This window comes from Phocoena phocoena, chromosome 1, assembly GCF_963924675.1.
Source record: "Phocoena phocoena chromosome 1, mPhoPho1.1, whole genome shotgun sequence".
Taxonomy (NCBI): domain Eukaryota; kingdom Metazoa; phylum Chordata; class Mammalia; order Artiodactyla; family Phocoenidae; genus Phocoena; species Phocoena phocoena.
This window is the reverse complement of record NC_089219.1, coordinates 162,508,658-162,531,831: the sequence shown is the minus strand read 5'-3', so window position 1 is coordinate 162,531,831 and position 23,174 is coordinate 162,508,658. Positions and strand designations below refer to the sequence as shown.

At 45.0% G+C, this 23,174-nt stretch overlaps 1 protein-coding gene and 1 non-coding gene across 2 annotated transcripts in view; one reads left to right on the top strand and one right to left on the bottom strand.

Annotated features, from left to right (window-relative positions):
- Positions 1 to 22,742, top strand: part of LOC136118419 (kinesin-like protein KIF28P) — an 85,101-nt gene extending 62,359 nt beyond the window's left edge. Inside the window, exons 15-23 of the mRNA XM_065871692.1 lie at positions 2,604 to 2,722; positions 3,365 to 3,472; positions 13,352 to 13,626; positions 15,131 to 15,265; positions 16,006 to 16,172; positions 16,424 to 16,530; positions 16,791 to 16,938; positions 17,223 to 17,413; positions 22,590 to 22,742. Of these exons, the coding sequence (XP_065727764.1) occupies positions 2,604 to 2,722; positions 3,365 to 3,472; positions 13,352 to 13,626; positions 15,131 to 15,265; positions 16,006 to 16,172; positions 16,424 to 16,530; positions 16,791 to 16,938; positions 17,223 to 17,413; positions 22,590 to 22,742 (1,403 nt within the window). The remainder of the gene's footprint in view (positions 1 to 2,603; positions 2,723 to 3,364; positions 3,473 to 13,351; positions 13,627 to 15,130; positions 15,266 to 16,005; positions 16,173 to 16,423; positions 16,531 to 16,790; positions 16,939 to 17,222; positions 17,414 to 22,589) is intronic.
- On the bottom strand, positions 8,202 to 8,308 carry LOC136140366 (U6 spliceosomal RNA). Its single transcript, XR_010657599.1, has one exon. It is a non-coding gene; the product is annotated as a U6 spliceosomal RNA (small nuclear RNA).
- Positions 22,743 to 23,174: the final 432 nt, after the last annotated feature.

Here is a 23,174-nt window from a genome sequence, read left to right as displayed (position 1 = left end):
GGCCTCCTCCTTTCCCTCACGTCTTCATCCAGTCTGCCTTGTCTCCATCCTCCTGTACCACCATTTCAGTGCAAGCCATCATCTTCTCTTACCTGAAGAGTGTAGTCGTCTCTGAACTTATCAGATCATGATACGCTCGGGCTGCAAAATATTCACCAACTTCTCAGTGTTCTTAGAATAAAACCCAAACTCCCTACCACGTTCTTGAAGGCCCTTTATGATCTACCTCATGCTCTCTCTCCAACCGCATCTCACACCACTCTCTCCTCACCCCAGTTTGAACCTCACTGGTCTCCTTTCTGCTCCTCCAACACATCAAGCTCTTTCTGCCTCAGGGCCTTTGCACTTATTGCTTGTTTTTCCTTCCATCTTTGGCTCATTTTCATCTTTCATCTCTCAGCTCAAAAATCACCTCCTCAGATAGATCTTCCCCTTTCTTGGCTTCGTTTGTTTATTCTTTCTTATTTAACTCTATTTCTTTCCTAGCATTCATCACATTTTAAAATTATTTTATTTATTAGTTTGATTATTATTCATTTGTCCACCTGAGAATATAAGCTCTAGCTGGGATTTTTCTTTTCTCTTGTTTACCCATTCACTTATATATTCCTTCACTCAACAAGTATTTACTGAGCTCCTACTATGTGGCAGATGTGGTTCTAAGCCCTGGGGATCCAGCAGTGAGCAAAGAAATGCCCTGTCCTTACAGAGCTGACGAGAGCGGGTTCACTTCTGAATCCCCAGAGTCTGATAACGGCCTAGCAATGGGCCTTCAGTAAGTGTTTGTTGAATGAATGATGAATGAGATTAACCAGATCAGCTCCCACACAGAAGCTTAGTCATGCACACGTACATGACCTAGGGCCCAAATGTGGGCACGTCCTGCTCTGTTCTGTCCGAGAACACCCTGCCCCAGGAGGCCCATGCCTGGACATCGGCTTCCCCCCAGGGCAGGGAAGGCTAGGGTCTGTCCTCCCCACTCACCTCCCAGCCCCACCCAGGGGCCTTCTGGGCCTATAGAAGCTACGGCCCAACAGCTAAAGATGCTGACTGGGAGCCTGGAGAGACGGTGATGAACAAAAACCAGATCCTAGCCTAGAATAAATTACAGCCTTAGGTTTCTGAGTCAAAGGCTCCCCTTATCCTCTCAGCCCGGCCTCCACTGCCCAACAACCTGGGATTCCTCGTCCGTAGGAGCATTCAGGAGCTCTGGCATCTTCCTTTGTCCGTCTCTTCCATCCCCTCAGATGGAGGCTCTTGACCACCTTACCTCCCCTCCCATCTCCAGGCCCCGGCTCACTCCCCTCAGGGGAGGCCATGGTACCAGGGCCCCTGGAAGCCACCTGAGCTTGGGCTCCACTGAGGTCTCTGGCTGTGCTGAGCTTCCCAAACGAGGAGCGTCTCACGTGTGCCGGTACCTTCTCTCCAGCCCGCGCGCCCTGCCTGAACTTGCCTTATAAACCCATGCTTGGAGAGCCGTGGGGTGTGCCTACATATGTGCAAAATAGTTCCTCCCTTTTTCGTATACCAAAGATTTTTCTTCAGAATTTTAGCAAAATAAATTGACGGCACACCTGCCCTCCCAGCCCTGGGCTGGCAGCACAATGAGGTCGAACAAGCCCCGGACGCTGGGCTGAAGGTGCTCAGCGCCAGCAAAGACTATAGGTCCTCAGCAAGGCGGCTGCTGGGCGGTTCTGGGGAGTCAGACCTCAGAGCAGGGAATCCCTACATAGTTGAGAGCTCCTGGCACAAGGCAGCACCAACTGAGGTCTGGCAGGGGGATTGGCTCACCCTTCATCTCCGTGATCCGCTCCTCCAAGCCACCCCAGGCAGAAGTAAGAACAGGTTGCTTCTGTGCCAGCTGCGGTTCTCGAGAAATCCCCAGACCTTCCTTTAGCCAACTGTATTCTTCCTGCCCCAGCCACCTCCCTGGAGAGTGTGGAGCCACCTTGGGTCAAGGACCCTGAGACCAAGATGGGAAACTGGAGGCAGAAGGCCTCCTGTCACAATGCTGCTGAGATTCTTGGGTTAAGTGGAGCAATTGCTTAAGTAAAGCCAGGCAGTGTCCTCTCCTCCTCACTTAGTTTTCTTTCTTGGTTTTTGTTTGTTTTATTACATGCTTGTAATTTTTTTTTTTTTTTTTTTTTTGCGGTACGCGGGCCTCTCACTGTTGCGGCCTCTCCCATTGCGGAGCACAGGCTCCGGACGTGCAGGCTCAGCGGCCGTGGCTCACGGGCCCAGCCGCTCCGTGGCATGTGGGATCTTCCCGGACTGGGGCAGGAACCCATGTCCCCTGCATCGGCAGGCGGACTGTCAACCACTGTGCCACCAGGGAAGCCCGCTTGTAATTTTTTTTAACTTTTTATTTTCTATTGGAGCGTAGTTGATTAACAATGTTGCAATAGTTTCAGGTCTACAGCAAAGTGATTCAGTTATGCATGTATCTCTTCTTTTACATGCTTGTAATTTTAATATGTAAACATTTGGTGAACAGTTGAATGAACGACTGAATGAAGGAACCAAGGAGTGTGTAAATTTATTCATGGCTGAAAAGTATCCTAGAACCAGTGAGTGACTTTCCCTTCCTCTCCGATCTTTCCTAGGTGCTGTGAACAGTGGGGATGGCAAGGCAGACCCCAGTGTCCTGGCTGTGTTCCAGGACTACATCAAACTGATGCCACTGGTTGCAGAAGCAAATCAAATGAGTGAAGAGCTGAAGAAGGTAAGGCTAGAAAACGGTAAAATCCCAGCTCCAGAAAGGACCTCAGAGAACAGGTTCAATGCACCCCTCACTCCCATTGCCCTGCACTGGCTTCATGGTGTAGACACGCCTGACACGTGGGCCTGGAGAGGGCGGGTGCTTTGCCCAAAACCCCATAGTGAACTAGTGACAGGGCCTCAGCCAACACCCGGGCCTCCCCAGTCCCAGCCTCGAGTCCGTTCCTTCCACCTCTGGCCCCCACGGCTCTGGGACCACCAGGACCCCAGACCAACATTAGCTTGCCATGGCCACCCCACCCCAGACTGTCCTCCAGAGACCCTCTCTGGGTGCAGGCATGCTGGTGGCTTCTCTGCCACAGAGGAGGCCTGGGCTGGCATTCGCTGTCTGGTGACACAGGATCCCAATCATCGGGAAACTTGCATGAGATTCAGTCACTTTGGTGAGGCCTACACGTGTTAGTTCCAGAATACTGTTGAGAAATTCTGGTGCTTTGGCTTTTCTCTTGATGGGAATTCCAAGGAGCAAGAGGTGGACCATCTTCTTTTAGAAAGCCTGAGTATGGAGAGAATGAAAAATAAATTTCAAAGATGGTATAGGCTGATGAAAGTAGGATTATTTAGTGAGAAGTCTTTTTCTTATCAGGGACTTAACATGGAGCTGAAAGTGAAGAACTTAGCGTCGTCAGATTCCAGGGGCTGTGACCTACAAAAAGAGGTCATGGTGAAGGTGACCAATCAGAGGACTCGTCAGGTGAGGCTGCTCCTTGGGGGCAGGTGTGAACTCCACAAAGAGTTTCTGAGGAGCTTTCCTAGGGAGGCAGGTTAGTTTTACTTGCTACAGCTTGTGGAGACCCAGCGAAGGGGCCAGACAGGTTCCAAGTGTGAGTGGGGCTCTGGGGGACAGCCTCTGGGGAGCGGGGACCCTCTCCGTGATCCCCTCCTCGGCGTCTCTCCCCGACAGCACCAAGACCTGGGATCTTTCCCACCCACGGGCTTTCCCACCCATGCTTTCTGCTTATTTTTATCATGACTCCAGAGCTTTAGAACCAGAAGGGAGCCTGAGAGTGTGTCCAACTGATAGTGGTGTTCGTGCGAGTGCCCGAGAGAGACAGAGCTGCCGTTCTGAGCAATGAGAAAATCCGCACTTTCACTGAGACGCCAGAAGAGGCCGTAAACTCCACTGGCTGGTCCATTCCCATTTGTGGCATTGCTCACTGTCAGGAAGGCCCTTCTTAGGCACTTCAGACCCCTTTCCTTTCCCTCTGCCTAACAGAAAAGAGTGGGCCTAGAGTTGATGTCCCTTATGCCTTCAGAGCAGCCCTCCAGCCAAATGTTCACTCCCTACTGCATCTTCAGAGGATGTGCCCCTGATTCTCAGGTGACCTTGGGGTGGGCTGCTCCCTCCCAATCCTTGGTGTGCACACGCCTCCTTAGCTGTGAGTCTTGTAGCAAACATGCCTCTGGAGGAGGGGCTGGCTGTGGCTGGGGATTTTTCCGTCATTGGATGATCTGCTCTGCCAAACAGCTAACTGGGCTTCTCTGGGTTTAACTTTTCTGCTCGTTGCCCTAAAGTTGCCAGAATTTTCTGGGTCAAGACCAATCTTTAAAAACTTTTTAAAATTGTGAAATATGACAAACAGAGAAAAGGTTGTGAATGTATCTGTTCACATGGTAAACGCTTGAGTGCTCATCAGCCGGGTCAAGAGGCTTTGTGTCTGCCGGGTGCTGGGGACACCAAGACCACTGCTCGAACTGTGGGCGCCTGGAAGGCACACCTGAGCAAGGCCGTTCCTGAGCCACAACCCCTGAGATGTGTTCCTGTCCTTTTCTTCTTTTCCTCTGACCAGTACCAAGGTGGCCTCCCCTCCATCCCCTAGGGTTGGAAGAAGGCAGAAACATGTCTTCTCCACCCAGGCTGCTATAGCAATATACCAAAGACCAGTGCACTAAACAACAAACAGTTATTTCTCACAATTCTGGAGGCTGGAAGTCCGAGATCATGGCAAGGGCAGGTCCAAGTGTCTGGTGAGAGCCCACCTCCTGGTTCGTGGACGGTTGTCCTCTTGCTGTGTCTTCACATGGTGGAAGGGCTAAGGGAGCTCTCTGGGGGTCTCTTTTATAAGGGCACTAATCCCACCATGTGGGCTCCACCCTCATGACCTAATCACTGCCCAAGGCCACACTTCCTAATACCATCACATTGGGGGTTAGGATTCAACATATGAATTTGGGGGGCATACCAACATTCAATCCATAGCAGCATGTTTGATGCTGGCTCACCTCACACTCCCAGTGTAGCTGTCAGGGGTCTCAGTAAGACCCCACATCCTGGAAAGTCAGCCTTGACTTCTATGCCAAGTCCCATGAGGCCTTTGGAGCTGAACCTTCAATGTGTGTGTGTGTGACTTTTGTTTTATCTGGCGAATGCCATCAGGGCAAAGAAGCTTTGGTGATCCAATATTCCATATGCTCCTCTGGGGCCAGGCGTTACCCCAGAATTTGTTCTGACAGTTTCTTACCATCTTGTCAGACTTTGCTTTAAGGAGATTTTTAGGTTTTTTTTTGAACTTTTCCCCCCAATGTTATTCCTTTTTATTATTGTGTATTTTTATTACGGTTTAAAGGTGATTTGAAAAAATATTTCATTCAGCCTTTTTTATTGTTAGCAGAGGGGTTACCTGAGTAACAGCCTGCCATTACCAGAAAGAGAATGCAAGATGATGTTTTCACACTTCACTCGGTGTGCCGTGCGGGAGAGCTGAGGGCCCGCGCGCATTCGGAGATGCTGTTCTTTTGCTCCAACCTGGCATCCCGGTCACGGCCACAGATTAACTGTTTGATGGGAATGCTTCTACATAAACTGTACTGCGTTCTCTTTTAAGGGATTATGCACTAATTAATTTTATGGTGATTTCTTTTCTAGTTTTCTTTTTTCTCGTGCAGAGATTAATCTTACTGATCTGTCATCTTCAAGTCTGTCCATTTTCACCTTTTAAAAGTACTAGTTACATTCCTCAAATGAAGCCCTGCCTTCCTCAAAAGCCCTGTGAAACGCTGGTAGTAACCTCCGGTAGTTTCTTGGATCGTTCGTGTGTGTGTGATTTTGAAGGCTAAAAGACAAGACCGGTGAAGAGCAGCAGTGGGTTCTAGGTATGGACACGAGTGGCGCTTTTTTGGTGGTCGATCGTGTAAATGTCACCCCTGCACCACGTGCACTGTGGTTGCTGCTCCGCCGCCGCCGAGGGTTAGGGCAGCGACTGTCAGAGCCGCCCGGGAGCAGCCAGGGCCGCTGGGGTCTGGGAGGGCTGTCTAACCTCCAGTGCTGCGGCTTCAGCTACCAGCCCAAGAGCTGCGAGAGCCCAGCGATCGCTCTGCGCCAGGCCCACAGGCCGGCTGCGGGGGTCGGCGCTGGGGCCTCGCTGAGCTGCCCGGGTGACGTCAGTTTATCCGCCGCAGGGCACAGTAACGAGGCGGTGGACTGCTTTCATTACCTGGATTCGCATTTTCTTAGTTCCCTAGCCTAAAGGTCTCTAAAAACCCACGTGACTAGAATTCCTGTTGTGCTCGGCTCCAGCGCTGCGTGCGCCACAGCCAAGGTCTCCTGTAGCCTTCACCACGCCTCTGGGGATGGAGTACTGTGTTCTTCGCCATTGCTTGGGGCAAACAGAAGAATGGAGTCTTTTTTATGTCTGGAGGATGTCCTTTTTTTTATCAAGATACATAACACTCAGAGAGAGAATAACTTACCTGTTAGTTTTTTGGTGTTTTCCAAGTTGCTCACAGAAGGAATTGCTACTCTTACCCGGTAACCACGTTTTTCTTTTTTCCTTCTAGTCTTATTGGGAGATACTTGAGGTACAGCACCGTGTAAATTTAAGGTGTAGAGCATAATGATTTGACTTACATACATCAGGAAATGATGACCACAATAAGTTTAGTGAACATCCGTCATCTCATATAGACACAACATTAAAGAAATAGGAAAAAAATTGTTTCCCATGTGATGAGCACTCTTAGGGTTTACTCTCTGTAACAGCTTTCCTGTACGACGCGCAGCAGTGTTCATTACATTTATCGTGTTGTACGCATCCCTAGTACTTATTGATAACTGTAAGTTGGTACCTTTAGACTGCCTTCATCCAGTTCCTCTTCCCACCACCCCTGCCTCTGTAACTACAAGACTGAACTCTTTTTCTGTAAGATTGTTTGTTTTAAAAGTATAACTGACCTAAAACCCTGTGTTACTTCCTGGTACCCAACATAGTGATTTGATATTTCTATGCATTTCAAAATGATCGTCAGTCTAGTTACCATCAATCAAGATACAAAGATAGTTTCATAATTATTGACTACCTTCCCCATACTGTCCATTTCATACTGAAGACTCACTTACTTTGCGCCTGGGAGTATGTACCTCTCCATCTCCCTCAACTATTTCTTCCCCCGACCCCCTTACACTCTAGCAACAACCTGTTTGCTTTCTGTATCTATGACTCTGTTTCTTTTTAGTTATTTTTTAAAAATTGAAGTACAGTTGATTTACAATATCATACTAATTTCAGGTGGAAAACATAGTGATTCAATATATTTATAGATTATACTCCATTTAAAGTTATTATAAAATATTGGCTATATTCCCTGTGCTGTACAATATATTCTTGTAGCTTATTTATCTTATACATAGTACTTTGTAACTCTTAATCCCCTACCGTATTTTGTCCCTCCTCCTTCCTTCTCCCCACTGGCAGCCACTAGTTTGTTCTCTATATCTGTGAGTCTGTTTCTGTTTCGTTATATTCATTCGTTTTATTTTTTTAGAACCCACATATGAGTGATAACATACAATATTTGTTTTTCTCTGTCAGGCTTATTTCAATAAGCATGATACCCTCTAGGTCCATCCACATTGTTGCAAATGGCAGAATTTCATCCTTTTATATGGCTGAGTAATATTCCATTGTGTGTGTGTGTGTGTGTGTGTGTGTGTGTGTGTGTGTATATATATATATCACATCTTCTTTAACCAGTCGTCTGTTGATGGGAACTTTGGGTTGTTTCCACATCTTGGCTGTTGTAAACAGAGCTGCTATGAACGTTGGGGCACATGTATATTTTTGAATTAGAGTTTCTTTTCTGGATATATGCCCAGGAGTGGGATTGCTGGATCATATGGTAGCTCTATTTTTAGTTTTTAAAGGAACCTCCATACAGTTTTCCATAGTGGCTGTGTAAATTAACATTCCCACCAACAGTGGGCTAGGGCTACCTCTTCTTCACATCCTGGCCAATATTTGTTATTTGTAGATTTTTTTGATGAGAGCCATTCTGACAGGTGGGAGAAAATCTCTCACTCTGGTTTTGATTTGCATTTCTCTGATGATTAGTGATGTTGAGCATCTTTTCATGTTCCTTTTGGCCATCTGTATGTCTTCTTTGAAAAAATATCTATTTAGGTCTTCTGTGCATTTTTTTTTTTACTCTAGAATATGGAACACTTCATGAATTTGCATGTCATCCTTGCGCAGGGGCCATGCTAATCTTCTCTGTATCGTTACAGCTTTAGTATATGTGCTGCCAAAGTGAGCACTCTTCTGCCCATTCTTTAATGAGGTTGTTTGCTTTTTGGATATTGAGTTGTGTAAGCTGCTAATATATTTTAGATGTTAACCCCTTATCAGTCATATCATTTGCAAATATTTTCTCCCATTCAGTAGGTTGTGTTTTCATTTTGTTGATGGTTTCCTTTGCTGTGCAAAACTTCTAAGTTTAATTAGGTCCCACTGGGGTTTTTTTGGCCATGCCACACAGTGCACCTAGTTCCCTGACCAGGGATCGAACCTGCACCCCCTGCAGTGGAAGTGGGAAGTTTTAACCACTGGACCACCAGGGATGTCCCCCATTGGTTTATTTTTTATTTTGTTTCTTTTGCTTAGCAGACAGAGCCAAAAAAATAATGCTACGATTTATGTCAAAGAGTGTTTTGCCTATGTTTTATCCTAGGAGGTTTATGGTTTCAGGGCTTACATTTAGGGATTTAATCCATTTTGAGTTTACATTTGTATATGGTGTGAGAAAATGTTCTAATTTCATTCTTTTACATGTAGCTATCCAGTTTTCCCAGCACCACTTATTAAAGAAACTGTCTTTTCTCCATTGTATATCCTTGTCTCCTTTGTCATAGATTAATTGAACATAGGTCCATGGTTTTATATCTGGGCTCTCTGTTCTGTTCCACGGATCTATATGTCTGTTTTGTGCCAGTACCATGTTGTTTTGATTACTGCAGCTTTGTAGTGTAGTCTGAAGTCAGGGAGCATGATGCCTCTATCTTCATTCTTTCTTCTCAAGACAGCTTTGGCATTTGGGGATCTTTTGTGGTTCCATATAAATTTTAGAATTGTTTGCTGTAGTTCTGAGAACTTTCATGGCAATTTTGATACAGCTTGCGTTAAATCTGTAGATTGCTTTGGGTAGGTATGGACTTTTTAACAGTATTAATTTTTCCAATCCATGAACATGGGCTATCTTTCCATTTCTTTAAATCATCTTCAATTTCCTTCATCAATGTTTTATAGTTTCAGAGTATAGATTTTCACCTCCTTGGTTAAGTTTATTCCTAGTTTATTCTCTTTTTTGCAATTGTAAATGGGATTGTTTTCTTGAATTCTCTTTCTGATAGTTCATTATTAGTATATAGAAAAGCAAAAGATTTCTGTATATTAATCTTGTATCCTGCAAATTTACTGAATTCATTTAATAGCTCTAATAATCTTTTGGTGTAGACTTTATGGTTTTCTATATATCAAATTATGTCATCTGCAAATAGTGACAGTTTTACATCTTCCCTTCCAATTTGGATGCCTTTTATTGCTTTTTCTTGTCTGGTGGCTGTGGCTAGGACTTCCAATACTGTGTTAATTAGAGGTGGTAACAGTGGACATCCTTGTCTTTTTCCTGATTTTAGAGGAAAGGCTTTCAGCTTTTCACCAATGAGCACAATGTTAGCTGTGGATTTGTCATAAATGGCATTTATTATGTTGAGATGTGTCCCCTTTAAACCCACCTGATGAGAGTTTTTATCATGAATGTAAAGCTTGTTTAGTGGTGCTGAACTCTTTTAATTTTTGCTTGTCTATGAAACCCTATCTCTCCTTTAAATCTGAATTATAGCCTTGCTGGGTGCAGTATTCTTGGTTGCAGGGTTTTTTCCTTTCATCGTTTAAAATATATCATGCCACTCCCTTCTGGCTAGCAAAGTTTCTGCTGAAAAGTTAGCTAATAGCCATGTGGGAGTTCTCTTGTATGTAACTTGTTGCTATTCTCTTTCTGTCTTTTAGAGTCTCTCTTTATCTTTAATTTTTGCCATTTTAATTACCATGTGTCTTGCTGTAGATATCGTTGGGATCATCTTGTTTCGGACTCTCTTTGCTTCCTGGACTTGAATGTCTATTTCCTCTCCCAGGTTAGAGAAGTTTTCAGCTATTATTTCTTCAAATAAGTTCTCTGACCTTTTCTCTCTCTCTTCTCCTCCTTCCGGGACCCCTATAATGCAAATGTTAATATAGTTGTTGTTGTCCCAGAGGTCTCTTAAACTGTCCTCCTTTAAAAAATTCTTTTTCCTTTCTATGTTCAGCTTTGGTGATTTCCACTACTCTCTCTTCCAGTTTGCTGATCTGTTCCTCTGTATCATCTAATCTACTGTTGATTCCTTCTAGTGTATTTTTTTCATTTCAGTTATTGTATTCTTCAGCTCTGTTTGGTTCTTTTTTATATTTTCTAAATCTTTGTTAAAATTCTCATTGTGTTACTCCATTCTTCTCCCGATTTCTTTGAGTATCTTTATGATCATTACTTAGAACTCTTTATTGGGTAGGTTGCTTATCTCCATTTCATTTTGTTCTTTTTTATCTTTGTTCCCTCATTTGGAACATATTTCGTTGTTGCCTTATCTTGACTAATTTGCTTTTTTATTTCTATATATTTGGTAGAAATATATGCTTACATCTCCCAATCTTGGAGAAATGGCCTTTTGTAGGAGATGTCCTATGTGTCCCAGCAGTGCCCTCCCCTCTGATCACCAGAGCTATATGCTATAGGGATGCCGCCTATACTGGCTGTGTGGGCCCTTCTGTTGTAGTGGGATGACTACTGTGGGTGGTCTGGTAGGCATGGCTGGCCCCCAGTCTGGTTTGTTGCCAGGTCCTGCCTTTTGTAGAGGTTGCCAGCCACTTATGGTTGGGGCTGTGTTATGAGGTGGCTAGCTGTGGAGCCCCAGGGGTTCTGGGGCTAGTCCTGGCCCACTGGTGGGTGGAGCTGGGCCCTGGGGTGGCTGTTTGCAAGGCCAGGGATCTCAGATCTACTCTTGCCTGCTTGCCTGCTGGTGGGTGGTGCTGTCTCCTGACATGGCTGGCGGTGGGGCCTGGGGTGTCCCAACTCTGGTGTCGGCCCACTGGTGAATGGGGCTGGATCCTGAGGCAGATCTAGAGATGCCCAAATTTCTCAGAACTGCTGTTGGCTTGCTGGTGGGTGGGGTTGGGGCTCAGGGGGGTCCTAGGGCTAGTGCTGGCCTGAGGGCTGCAGAGTCCTGCAGGTCCCACAGTTGTTGACCTGCTGGTGAGTGAGGCTGTGTCCTGGGGTCTCTGGCTGTATGGTCCTGGGGGTCCTGGAGCTGGTTTTGGCCCACTGGTGGGCAGGGTGGGGGCCTAGTGATTCCTGGAGTTGCTATCAACCTGCTGGTGGGCAGGGCTGGGTCCTGGGCCCTCTGGTGGATGGGGCTGGGTCCCCCCTAGCAGCTGGGGGCTCAGGGGGTCCTTAGGCAGCAGCCTGCTGATGGATGGGGCTGTGCCCCCTTCCACTACCTGCTTGGCCTGAAGTATCCTAGGACTGGTGCTGACTGGCTGGTGGGTGGGGCCAGGTCCCAGCACTAGCACACTAGAGGGAGGACTCCAAAATGTGCTTGTCAGCACCAGTGTCCTCTTGGTAGAACAGGCCCCCCAGATGGCTGCCCCAGCACCTATGTCCCCCGGGGACCTCCAGTTGCCTCCTGCCTCTCCAGGAGGCTCTCCAAGATCAGCAGGTGGGTCTGATCCAGGCTCCTTTCAAATTAGTGTTTCTGCCCTGGGTCTCTAAATGTGTGAGATTTTGGGTGCATCCTTTAAGAGTGAAGTCTACGTTTCCCAGAGCCCTTTAGCTCTCCTGAAAGTAAGCCCAGCTGACCTTCAAAGCCAAACGTTCTGGAGGTTTGTCTTCCCAGTGCAGGACTCCCAGGCTAGGGTGCTTGATGTGGGGCTGAGACCCCTCGCTCCTTGGCAAGAACCCCTGCAGTCCTGTTTGTGAGTTGCTCACCTGGGGTTATAGGTCTTGATTACACTGTGTCTCCACCCCTCCTACCCATCTCGTTGTGGTGGTTCCCTCTTTATATCTTTAGTTGTAGAAGATCTTTTCTACTCGTCTTCAGGTCTTCCTCATCGATAGTTGCCCTATAAATAGTTCTAATTTTGGGCTTCCCTGGTGGTGCAGTGGTTGAGAATCTGCCTGCCAGTGCAGGGGACATGGGTTCAAGCCCTGGTCTGGAAAGATCCCACATGCCACGGAGCAACTGGGCCCGTGAGCCACAACTACTGAGCCTGTGCGTCTAGAGCCTATGCTCCACAACGAGAGGCCTGTGCACCGCGATGAAGAGTGGCCCCGCTCACCGCAACTAGAGAAAGCCCTCGCACAGAAACGAAGACCCAACACAGCTGTAAATAAATAAATACATTTATATAAAAAAAAAGTTCTAATTTTGGTGTGCTCATGGGAGGAGGTGAGCTCAGGGACTTCCTACTCCTCCATGTTGGTCACTCCTCCTGGTAACCCTCACTTACTGAAGGGACAGACAGTACCAGGCTCTTGTCCTAGATTTTCTGCTCATTGGGTGTGAGCACACAAGTTTATTATCTTATAGTTCAGTAGGTTAAAAGTCCAACACAGATCTCACTGTGCTAAAAGCAAGGTGTCAGGAGGGATGTTTTGCTTTCTGGAAGCTTGTGGGGAGAGTATGTTTCCTTGCTTTTCAAGCTTCTAGAGTCACCAACATTCCTTGGCTCATGGCCATCTTCAAAGTCATCCACATAGCATCCCTCTGACCCTGCTTCCATCACCATCTCTCTTTCTCTGACCCCCTCTTCTACCTCCCTCTTCCACATTTAAGGGCTATGTGATTACACCGGGCCTATCTGGATAATACAAGCTAATCTCCCTATTTTAAGGTCAGCTGATAAGCAAACTTAATTCCTCTTTGCCATAAGGTAACATATTCACAGGTTCCAGCGACTTGGACATGGACATCTTTGAGGGTCATTCTTCTGTGTACAACAGGCCTTCATTTCTCCTGGGAGGGTCTGTTTTCTAACTCCATCATTTCCTCTAAGTCATTTCCTGGGATCCAGCAATGCTGAAGTAAATAGGTCAGGAATGAATGTAGCACTTTTGAAGGGCCTCACCAAAGCTAAGTTTGATGAGAGGGTTATTGGTCTTGGGTACCCAAAATCCAGCCCATCAGAGACAGCATGCTGGGAAAAACCTTAGAAATGAATCGTTAGAGCAGCAGATGGAATCAAATATTGGCGACCTACCTTTGTGTTTCCAGGTGTGGATTTGGTCAAAAGCCAAGTTTATCAATAGGAAATTCCTAATGGAGGAACTTTACCAGCGTTTTCTGGATGGAGAAGATAGCCACGTAGCTCAGGAAGATGACCCTTTCTGGGATCCTGCTGAGGTCATCCACTTGGGCTCAGCTCACATCTGGCTCCAGTCACTTGCCTACTGCATGAAGTTCGAAGAGCAAGTGGAGTTTCTGAACTGTGACGGGCTAGAAGAGGCAGTGTTGCATATCCACATGGGCCCCTGCTCCCCGACAGGACAGTGGGTATCTCCTCCACCACCTTGTCTAGTTCTGGGTCGGCCACACACGCCTGAGTTCTCCCGGAGGGGGTGGTCAGCTTGGTACCCTGAAGAGGTCATTCGTGAGGCAAATGAATGTACTCGTTCATTCATAATTTGGCTTTATCAAATCTGATTTTGCCATGGCAGCCAAAGCAGCTGACCTGGAATACTTAAAATCCCATGTCCAGCAGCCTTTGAGCAGCTCAGCACTGCCCTAAGGGACCAAAGGAGTGAGGAGGATATCCTGCAAAGAGGCAGGAGTGTAGTAGAAGGAAACGTGGACATGAACCAAAAGACCTCATTGGTAGAGAAGCCAAGGGTGCTGTAGGACCTTCTACTCACAGCCCCCGCCCCACCCCCACCCCCCGGAGCGCCCGTGAGGTCTGGTACCCGCCACCCACTTGCTCTTTCCAGTGCCAAGTCCTCATCCCTGCTGATGAGGCCCAAGAGGCAGAAGCAGAAAAGCTCATTTTGTAGCTCAGCCTATCTCCCTGCACAGACTCTGGTAATTTCTTTGTTCCTTTTCTCAAGCAAGGAACTGTGGTGTCTTTGTTTCCTTATGTGGCCTCATTCTGAGCTGTTATCCAACCTTTGTTCTAACCCCACTCCATTACCTTTACTGTCCCCTTAGGGCGTCTCATCTGTTTTCTCTCTTTGGGCCAAAGGCAGTTAAGGGAGCTTTTACAAAAGCTAAAGTCTCTTAGCAATTCTAAGCAAAGAGGCTGGCAGGAGGTCTGGTCTGGGTGCCAGGGTCCTCATTGGTACCCAATGCAATCTTTTTCTTTTTCTGAAGAGGAAACAGGCTGAAGAAGGGAGTAAGAAAACTGCAAAGTGCTGTGACTAAAATACCAAGATGACCGCTGACTCACTGTCTTTACTGGGACTCTAAGAAAACTTCTTGGTCATTTTGCTACCTCGGGCTTCTAGGCTGCCTGATGGTTATATTTCCCACTCTGAATTAATAAAGTAGCATTCTAGTTTACAGGTTTCAATCTTTGTGAGCTCGTTGATGTGAGAGAGGTCCCCTATTGGAAAGCTGTCCCTATTGGGTTCTGAGCCTGAGGGCCGGGGGCTGACCCTAGACCATGAGGAGTTCACTGCAGTAGATGACACCCGGAGAGGCTGCATCTGGGCAGCCAGCTGGCTTTCTCTGGGTGGCAGCCCCTCTATCCCACTGGGAACCTACCTAAATCTTCAGTGCTAGTTTGGCACCCACACCTGGGTACATTTACTGCAAGAAGCTGTTATATTCCTGTCTCCTCCTTAAAACGGTCCATATCTTACCTTGAAGTACTAGAGCGTGGAGTGGGCTCTTGTTATATGTCTCTTGGATGAATGAATTCTGCAGCTGGAATATTACCCATCCTTCCTTCAGAGAATCTGGCCATCTCTTAGGAGTCTATGTAATTCCCATTGACATCACAGTCCTAACTTGCTTGGACCCAGGCTAACCTGTGACAATGTTTACCTCTTCTGTTTGTAGAGCACGTGGTGAGGAAGATGTGGTTATTGACCCACTGGAGCTGCTGGGCAAGAGAATGGATTTCCAGATTCGCATTGTGCAGTGCCTTGGCACCAAGTGGCTAAAGGAAGATGCAGAGCGGGGTGTTCAGATGGGGCACCAGCCTGCCCCGCAGAGCTGCTGAACACGAACTGCCCACTTTGTGGGCCCTGGTGGGAGGCAGTCTTTCCTCAAGTTTTAAGAATGAGCTGTCATGTCATTTTCTTACGTTTTTTGGCTTGTTCAACCCCCAAGTGACTATTTCCTCCAACTGTTTAACAGACAGATAAGCCGCATGCCCCTCCAGGTCAGCGGCATGTGATTAGCGTATACTGATCCTCCTAAGTAACTGAAGCAAAGAGTCAGAAATTTTAATTATCAGAAAGACTATCCCGTAAAACTGTGTTATCTAAGTAGGACGATTGGGTTTATTTTATTTAGTTGGAAACAAAAGGACTGTATTACAATATGGCAGAGGCACCAGATATGCTTAAACTAGAAGCTTAAACTAATTAAGCTAAAAGGATATTAAAAGATAAAGCAATAAAAAAGGTAGGCTTTGAAGGACAAAAACAAACTGCAACCTCATGTGGAAAATTAACAATTTTAGAATATCTAAGTGGAAAGTATTTATCAAAATCCTTTTCTCTTTTTGTTAGACATTTAATATTATCTATGTAATGATGATACCCACATTTGAATAGCTGAGACGTTGGAGGTGGCAATCATGAGAATCAATTATAGGTCACCTTTTATCAGCTAACCAAAGCAGGCTATAATTTTTTGGCTCACCTGATACTTTTCTTTACAAATGTATCCCTTATGGTTTTAAGTTATGTTTTCTGTTCTTGTCTCAGGTACAGAATTTATGATCTTCCAAACACTTTATATACCAAGCCTGTATGGAAAATTCTGAATCCCCAAATTGAAGAGACTGTCCAATTTACAGCCTTAAATGCATCTCAGGAGTTTCTGAATTATTTACAGACAAATGCTCTCATTGTTGATTTATGGGGCCTTCAAGGTACCATGTTAACTTCCTCTTTTGCATGGTGCATTCCTCAGTCAGATATCATGTCTGTATACCTAGGGCTGCAGAGGAGGGAGATGGAGGGAGGTGATCAGGGTCTTGACAGCTGTGGCCAAGAGCTATCGTCCCTTGGGCCTCTGGCTTTTAGTCCACAGGTGATCATATGGTTTAAATCTCCTCACACAACAGGGGGGCTGGACAACTGAGACATTTCTTTCCTTGATGGTGTCTCCTCCACACTACAGAAGGCTGTGCCGAACTGAGCTGCTCTCAGCCAGGCCTCATGGTCACAGGTGAAGGCCACATCATGGTGGACACCAAGAAAATATCCGCTGTGATGGATAAGGGCCAGGTGTGTATACTTAAGTGACATTAAAAATAGATGTCACAGATGACTAAAAATATCTCCGATGACAGTTGCTTGGGGATCATCAGTGTTCCTTCCCATTAAAAAACCTTTTTCTTGATTTATTCCTGTGAACCCTGAGGGTCTTAAACCTTGGTCACCACACCCCTCCACCCCATGTAGTTTTCACATGGTAGGAACAACTGGCACTCTCCAAGCGTATGCAAATAATCCAGCAAAAGGCTAAACTGACCTGTTTTTTGTAGACTACATCAAACCAGATACCAGAACTTTATCTGAAGCTGCTCAAGTTAGAACAGGAGACAGAACTGCTCAGAAATATTAACAGAGTGCTCAGAGAGGAAAATGTGTTTCTTAAAGAATCTCTTGAGAAAACTGGTTCTAGTCAACAAGGTAAGAGGCCGCTCAAGTCTTGGTGTTTAGCTTTTCTCTAAACTCCTACATTTGTGATGTGTATTTTCTTTCTAAGAGATGAAATTTTAAATGAGTTAATATCTTGTTTCAGTTTTTAAAAAGGGGGGGAACTTTTTTTCCTTTTTCCTTGTAAGATTTCTTTGAATGGGTCCAAACTGGTGCCTGATAAATGCTGATGTAGTAAAATGCACCAAGGTAATTAAATATGTAAATATCTGGATAAATAAATAGATGAATAAGTAAATGTTATCTTTCAACCTCAGCACATAAGCCTTCCAATACCCTGAAGCTAACTGGGACGACAGCACAATTGCCAGCAGCCAGAGAGGTTAATCAGATGCGCACCCAGCAAGCCAGCTATGACAGAGAATTTGCCAAAGCTCTTAAGGTGTTCTACCAAAGGATGAATGTGGCAAGAGGGCAGTTTCTCAAATTGAGACATCATAAACCTCCTGTAAGTAGCCAGAATCCTGGGAGCAAAAGGAATTTCTTTCCATTTAATGCAGCTGTTTGATATAACTGCATTTCCTGAGCATGGGGACATGGGTGTGTTTCAGCCGAAGAGCAGGTTGAGGCCTAGAACACTGTGAGTCTGCTGCTTTCGGGGCTCCACCCATCTCTGCTCCCATTTTTCACTTCAGTGTACATCTGGCTGGTTCAAGGCAGCCGTGGCCACTGCAGCACTGATATTCCTGCACTTAAGGATGTACAGAGTATCTCAGAAATGCAAGTTCGCTTTATCATTATAAAACCAAATAAATATAATTCATCACATTAAGGTATTATAGGAGAAAAATCATGATTACTTCAATATATACAAAAAAAGCATGTGATAAAATTCAGCATCCTACCACAATAAAAACTTTTAGCAAACTAGGAATAAAATGGACATTACTTAATCTGATAAAGGCAATCTTAAACAAACACACAGTAAGCATAATCTTAATGGTAAATCACCGATGCCAGCTACCTTCACTTCTGTTTGACATTGTACTTTAGGTTCTAGCCAGTGCAGCAAGCCCAGAAATAAAAGGTATAAGGATTGGAAAGGAAAAAAAGGTAATAATAGTATACATTTATGTAATACTTACTAAGTGCTTTTACATTTACTGACTCAATTCTCACAACAACCTGATGGGTAGGTACTATCATTAGCTTTATTATACAGTTGATGGATCTAAGGCACAAGAGAGGTTAAGTAACTTATGTAAGGACACACAACTAGTAAGTGTCAGGGCCAAGCTCCAAACCCAGGGCTGCTCCACGGTCTATACTCTTTCCCACTACACCATGATGCCTCTAGTATTATTTGCAGATGACATGTTTATGTAAACAGAAAATCCAAAAGAATTTATAAATAAATTACAAGGTTGCTGGATACAAAAATCAATATTTAATTAATTATGTTTGAATATAACAGCAATAGAACAACATTTTTAAAATAAAAGATAGCATTTTTTTTTTTTTTTTTTTTTTTTGCGGTACTTGGGCCTCTCACTGTTGTGGCCTCTCCCATTGCAGAGCACAGGCTCCAGATGCACAGGCTCAGCGGCCATGGCTCACGGGCCCAGCCGCTCCACGGCATGTGGGATCTTCCTGGACCGGGGCACGAACCCGTGTCCCCTGCATTGGCAGGCGGACTCTCAACCACTGTGCCACCAGGGAAGCCCCGAAAAGATAGCATTTATAATCGCATCAAATGTAAGAAGTACTTAGGCCTATAGCTAACATAAAGTATGGACTTCTATGGAGAAAATTTTAAAGCTTGTTTGAGAGATGTTAAAGATGATCTAAATAAATGGAGAAACATGCCATGGCTCCATGGTTTGGAAGGTTTGCTACTGTAAATCTGTCAAGTCTCCTGAGATTCAATATAATCCCAATAAAATGTAATGGAATCTGACAAGATGATCCTATAATTTAGATGGAATCGCAAAAGCAAAGATTAGCCGAGACAATCCAAGGCTCAAAAACAAGGTAGAGAACTTGCCCTACTCTGTATCAAGGCTTATTTTAATGCTATTGTAATAGACGGTAAGGTATTGCCCAAATGTAGGTAAGATAACCAAAGGAAAAGAAGGCCAAGAAATAGATTCACTCAGAATTAGAGACTTGATATATGAACCGAGGTGGAACCAAAGATGAATGTGGCAAGGATGGATTTTTCAATAAACAGTGCTCAGAGCATTCAGAATACATATGAAGATAAATGAAATTGGAGCCTTATCTAGAACTATACCTAGAAGTCAATTTTAGGTGAGAATTAAAGACCTATACGTGAAAGGTAAACCCCTAACGCTTACAGAAGGTACTTTAGGAGACATCTTCATGACCTCACGGTGGAAAAGGATTTAAACATGACAAGAAAAATACCTAGATTTAAAGAAAAAGATTGATAGACTCACCTATATTAAAATTGTGAAGTTTGGTCCAGAAACCAAAACAAAGTCGAAAGGGATAGGAAAAGTCATTTGCCAACGCATTTAATATATAATGAGCTAATATCCAAAATAAAGAACTACTACAAACCAAAAAGAGAAACAGCTAGATTTTGACCCAGTAGGAAAACTGGTCAGAAGACACAAACAGGAACTTCACAAAAGAGGAAATCAAAAAGGCCAATAGGGCTTCCCTGGTGGAGCAGTGGTTGAGAGTCCGCCTGCCGATGCAGGGGACACGGGCTCGTGACCCGGTCCGGGAAGGTCCCACATGCCGCGGAGCGGCTGGGTCCGTGAGCCATGGCCGCTGAGCCTGCGCGTCCGGAGCCTGTGCTCCGCAATGGGAGAGGCCACAGCAGTGAGAGGCCCGCGTACCGCAAAAAAAAAAAAAAAAAAAAAAAAAAAAGGCCAATAAATATATGAGAAAGTGCTTAACTTCTTTAATAATTTGGGAAACACTAATTGAAACCAGTGATATGCTAGTATAAAGTAACCATACTGGCAAAAATTTCCATCTGAAAATATCAAGTTTTGGTAAAGCTATGAAGCAACAGAAACTTTCACGCCACATCGGAAGGAGTATGAATCGCTACAACCACTTAAAAAACTGTTTGTTTGCCATTTATCTAATAAAAGTCAAAGATGCATCTACCCTGTAAGCCTGCAACTCAACTCCTCTTCTCCACAGAGTAAACTGGTTCTGCACTTCTCTGCACCTTAATGCCCTGAGGCAGAGGTTCTCACAGTGTGGTCTTCTCACCAGCAGCTTCAGCGTGATCTGGGATCTTGTTAGAAATGCAAATTCCAGGGTCCCCTCCCAGACCTGCTGAACCAGACTCTCTGGGTGTGAGGCCTAGTAATCTGTGCTTTAACAAGTCCTCCAGATGATTCTGCCTTAAACTCAAGTTTGAGAACCACCTTTCTAGGCATCCTGTGTATGTAATGAATTAATTTCTCTCCTACCTATCTAGAATGGTACTAGTTATACACCATTCTTGAGAGAACTGGGAAAATAGTCACTCAAGTCATTTTCTGTTCTGTAGTTCAGATGATGGACTAGCTGAAAAATTCTGTAGGAACCCAAGCACTCGTGCACTGGCTGTATTTTAACACCATCTTCCATAATAGCCCCCAAATGGAAACATCTTAATGTACACCCACAGAAGATAAGTAACTTATGGCACAAATGCCCAAAAGACAGGCAAAATATACTGTTTAGGGCTGCATTCTAGGTGGCGAGAAAATGATTATCACACAATTTAGGTTAGGGTTGCTTCTGGGGGTAGAGAAATGGGTGTGACCAGGAGGCGCTCGAGACGCAGTGTGTTTTCTTGAGCAGGTATGTTCACTTTAACTGTACCTATGCATACATTTTGGGTACTCTTTTGTCTGTACACCTCACAATAAAAAAGAAGGAAAACCCAGTGTGATAAACACACTAACGTTATAAGCCACAACCTGGGAGAATCTATGTGTATTATTTGTCATCAAAGATTAGTATCCAGAATATATAAACAACTACATACTTTTTAAAAAAAATAAATTTATTTATTTTTGGCTGCATTGGGTCTCCGTTGCTGCAAGTGGGCTCTCTCTAGTTGCCACAAGTGGGGGCTACTCTTTGTTGAGGTGCGCAGGCTTCTCATTGCAGTGGCTTCTCTTGCTGCGGAGCACCGGCTCTAGGGCGCAGGCTCAGTTGTTGTGGCGCATGGGCTTAGTTGCTCCACGGCATGTGGTATCTTCCTGCACCAGGGCTCGGTATCTTCCTGCACCAGGGCTCGAACCCGTATCCCCTGCATCGGCAGGTGGATTCTTAACCACTGCGCCATCAGGGAAGTCCCTACATACTTTTAAAATAAGAGAAAGACAACTCTTTCTCTTTGTAGGAAAATACACTGGAAAAAATGGCCAAAGTATCTGTGCGGGCATTTCACTAATAATCAGGGAAACAGAAACTAAAACGAGATGCCACGACACACTATCGGCCCCCTGCCTGCTCGCATCTCTGTGAGCACCGTCACCTCCTCCACCGTTGCTCACTGGCGCTCTGGCCCACAGTGGGCCCTGCAATCCCTGCTCAGGGATACCTGCTCCTATGGGGCAGGGGACACATCAGCCAACTCTCAGTGGGAGAATCCCCACCCAACACGGTCCTGTGCAAACCTCAGAACTTCTACAGTATTAAAAGAATATATACCATACCAATCTCAAATATTTGGATTATCTCACCAATTTTCCCTGTTGGCAGTAAGTAAAGGGTCATTTAGGCAGCCTTCCTGAAACAGGACATGCTCCTAGGTGACTTGTCGCCTCTGGTAGCAACTTTCAAATGCAGCTTTCTGGCCCAAAGGGAGAACTCGCTGGGCACCCCACTCATGTACACACACAGTACTTTTACTGTAATGAAGTGAGTCCACTAATATTGAAACCGAGCAGGATGCTGCGGGGCCCTCCTGAGTACAAAATCCCCTCTGTGTCCCTCATTTGTTGTTTATAGAAAGTCTTTAGTCTCCTAGACCTTCCCTGAGTTCCAAAGAGCAGATTCAAGCTGTTACTAACTAGGCGAGTGAGGGAACGCAGAAACAACGGAAAAGCAAGCCCAACATAATCTTTTCCATGATTGTTAGCTTAAAGTAATGCCTTGACTTATGACCCCCAAACTGTGGAGATAATGTTCTGTGGCTTCAACTGGCTGGCCCCAAGTGGACTTAAAATTGGTGACACTGGGAAGGTCAATTAAGAACTGAACCTCCTGAACCATCACGAAGTAAATAACAAAATGCCTCAACCATTGCTTTTGCTTTCTCCTAGAAAGAAGTTAAGGGATCACAAGACCATGATTTACTAGTTTGCTTTGTAGGAACACACAGATGATCAATCACATTCACCAATGACAGACACAACGAGTCCCAAGACAGTGCTGGGAAGTCTGCAATTGAAGTCTTACAGGAAAGCTGAAATCATAAAGACCCCCTCCCCTTTACTTTTTTTTTTTTAAAAAAAACCCTACGCCCCTGGCCAGCCAGCAAGATGGATTTGAGACGAGTCTAGGTCTCCCATCTTTAGGGTTGGTGCCTCCTTGACTAATACAAGTTTCTCTGCTCCAAACTCCACCATTTCAGTTTGGCCTCACTGTGCGTCGGGCACACGAACTTGGGTTTGACAACAATATTGTTCTTTTCTTATTTTTAGGAAGACGATCAAATGCTTCAACCATTTGTACACCAGCAGTCACAAATGTTAAAGGACTTTGGGGACCTACTTGAATCTAGCTTGTGGAAACTGAAAAATGATGTTGCTCTTATAGTGAAAAAGAAGAGAGAATGTTTATTGCATATGGAATAGTGAGGATACACCAACTGAAAACATTTGAGCTTTGAGTTGGAAAGATTATTTGTGCAGCTAATAAGCTTATTTAACTTGGCTCTCAGAACTGAATTGTGGACTCAACCTAGTCAACCCATTTCCCACTCACTCAACCTATTATACCACTTTTAAGCAAAACTCTTCTTCAATTTGATTTAAAACCATGTAAAAATGAATCCATAACCAGGGTGAAGGTGAGGTGGGAAATATGAAAGGTGAATGGTCAGCACTCTGAGCTCTGGGATTGACTGCCTGGGGCTGAATCCATCACTAATCAATTGTGTGGTTTGGGGCAAATGACTTCCCCTCTCTAAGTCTCTCTTTCCTTACCTGTTACAGGGGAACGGTAACAGTACTTACTGCAGATGGTTAACAAATATAAAAGAATATAAAGAACTTAGAATGTGCTTG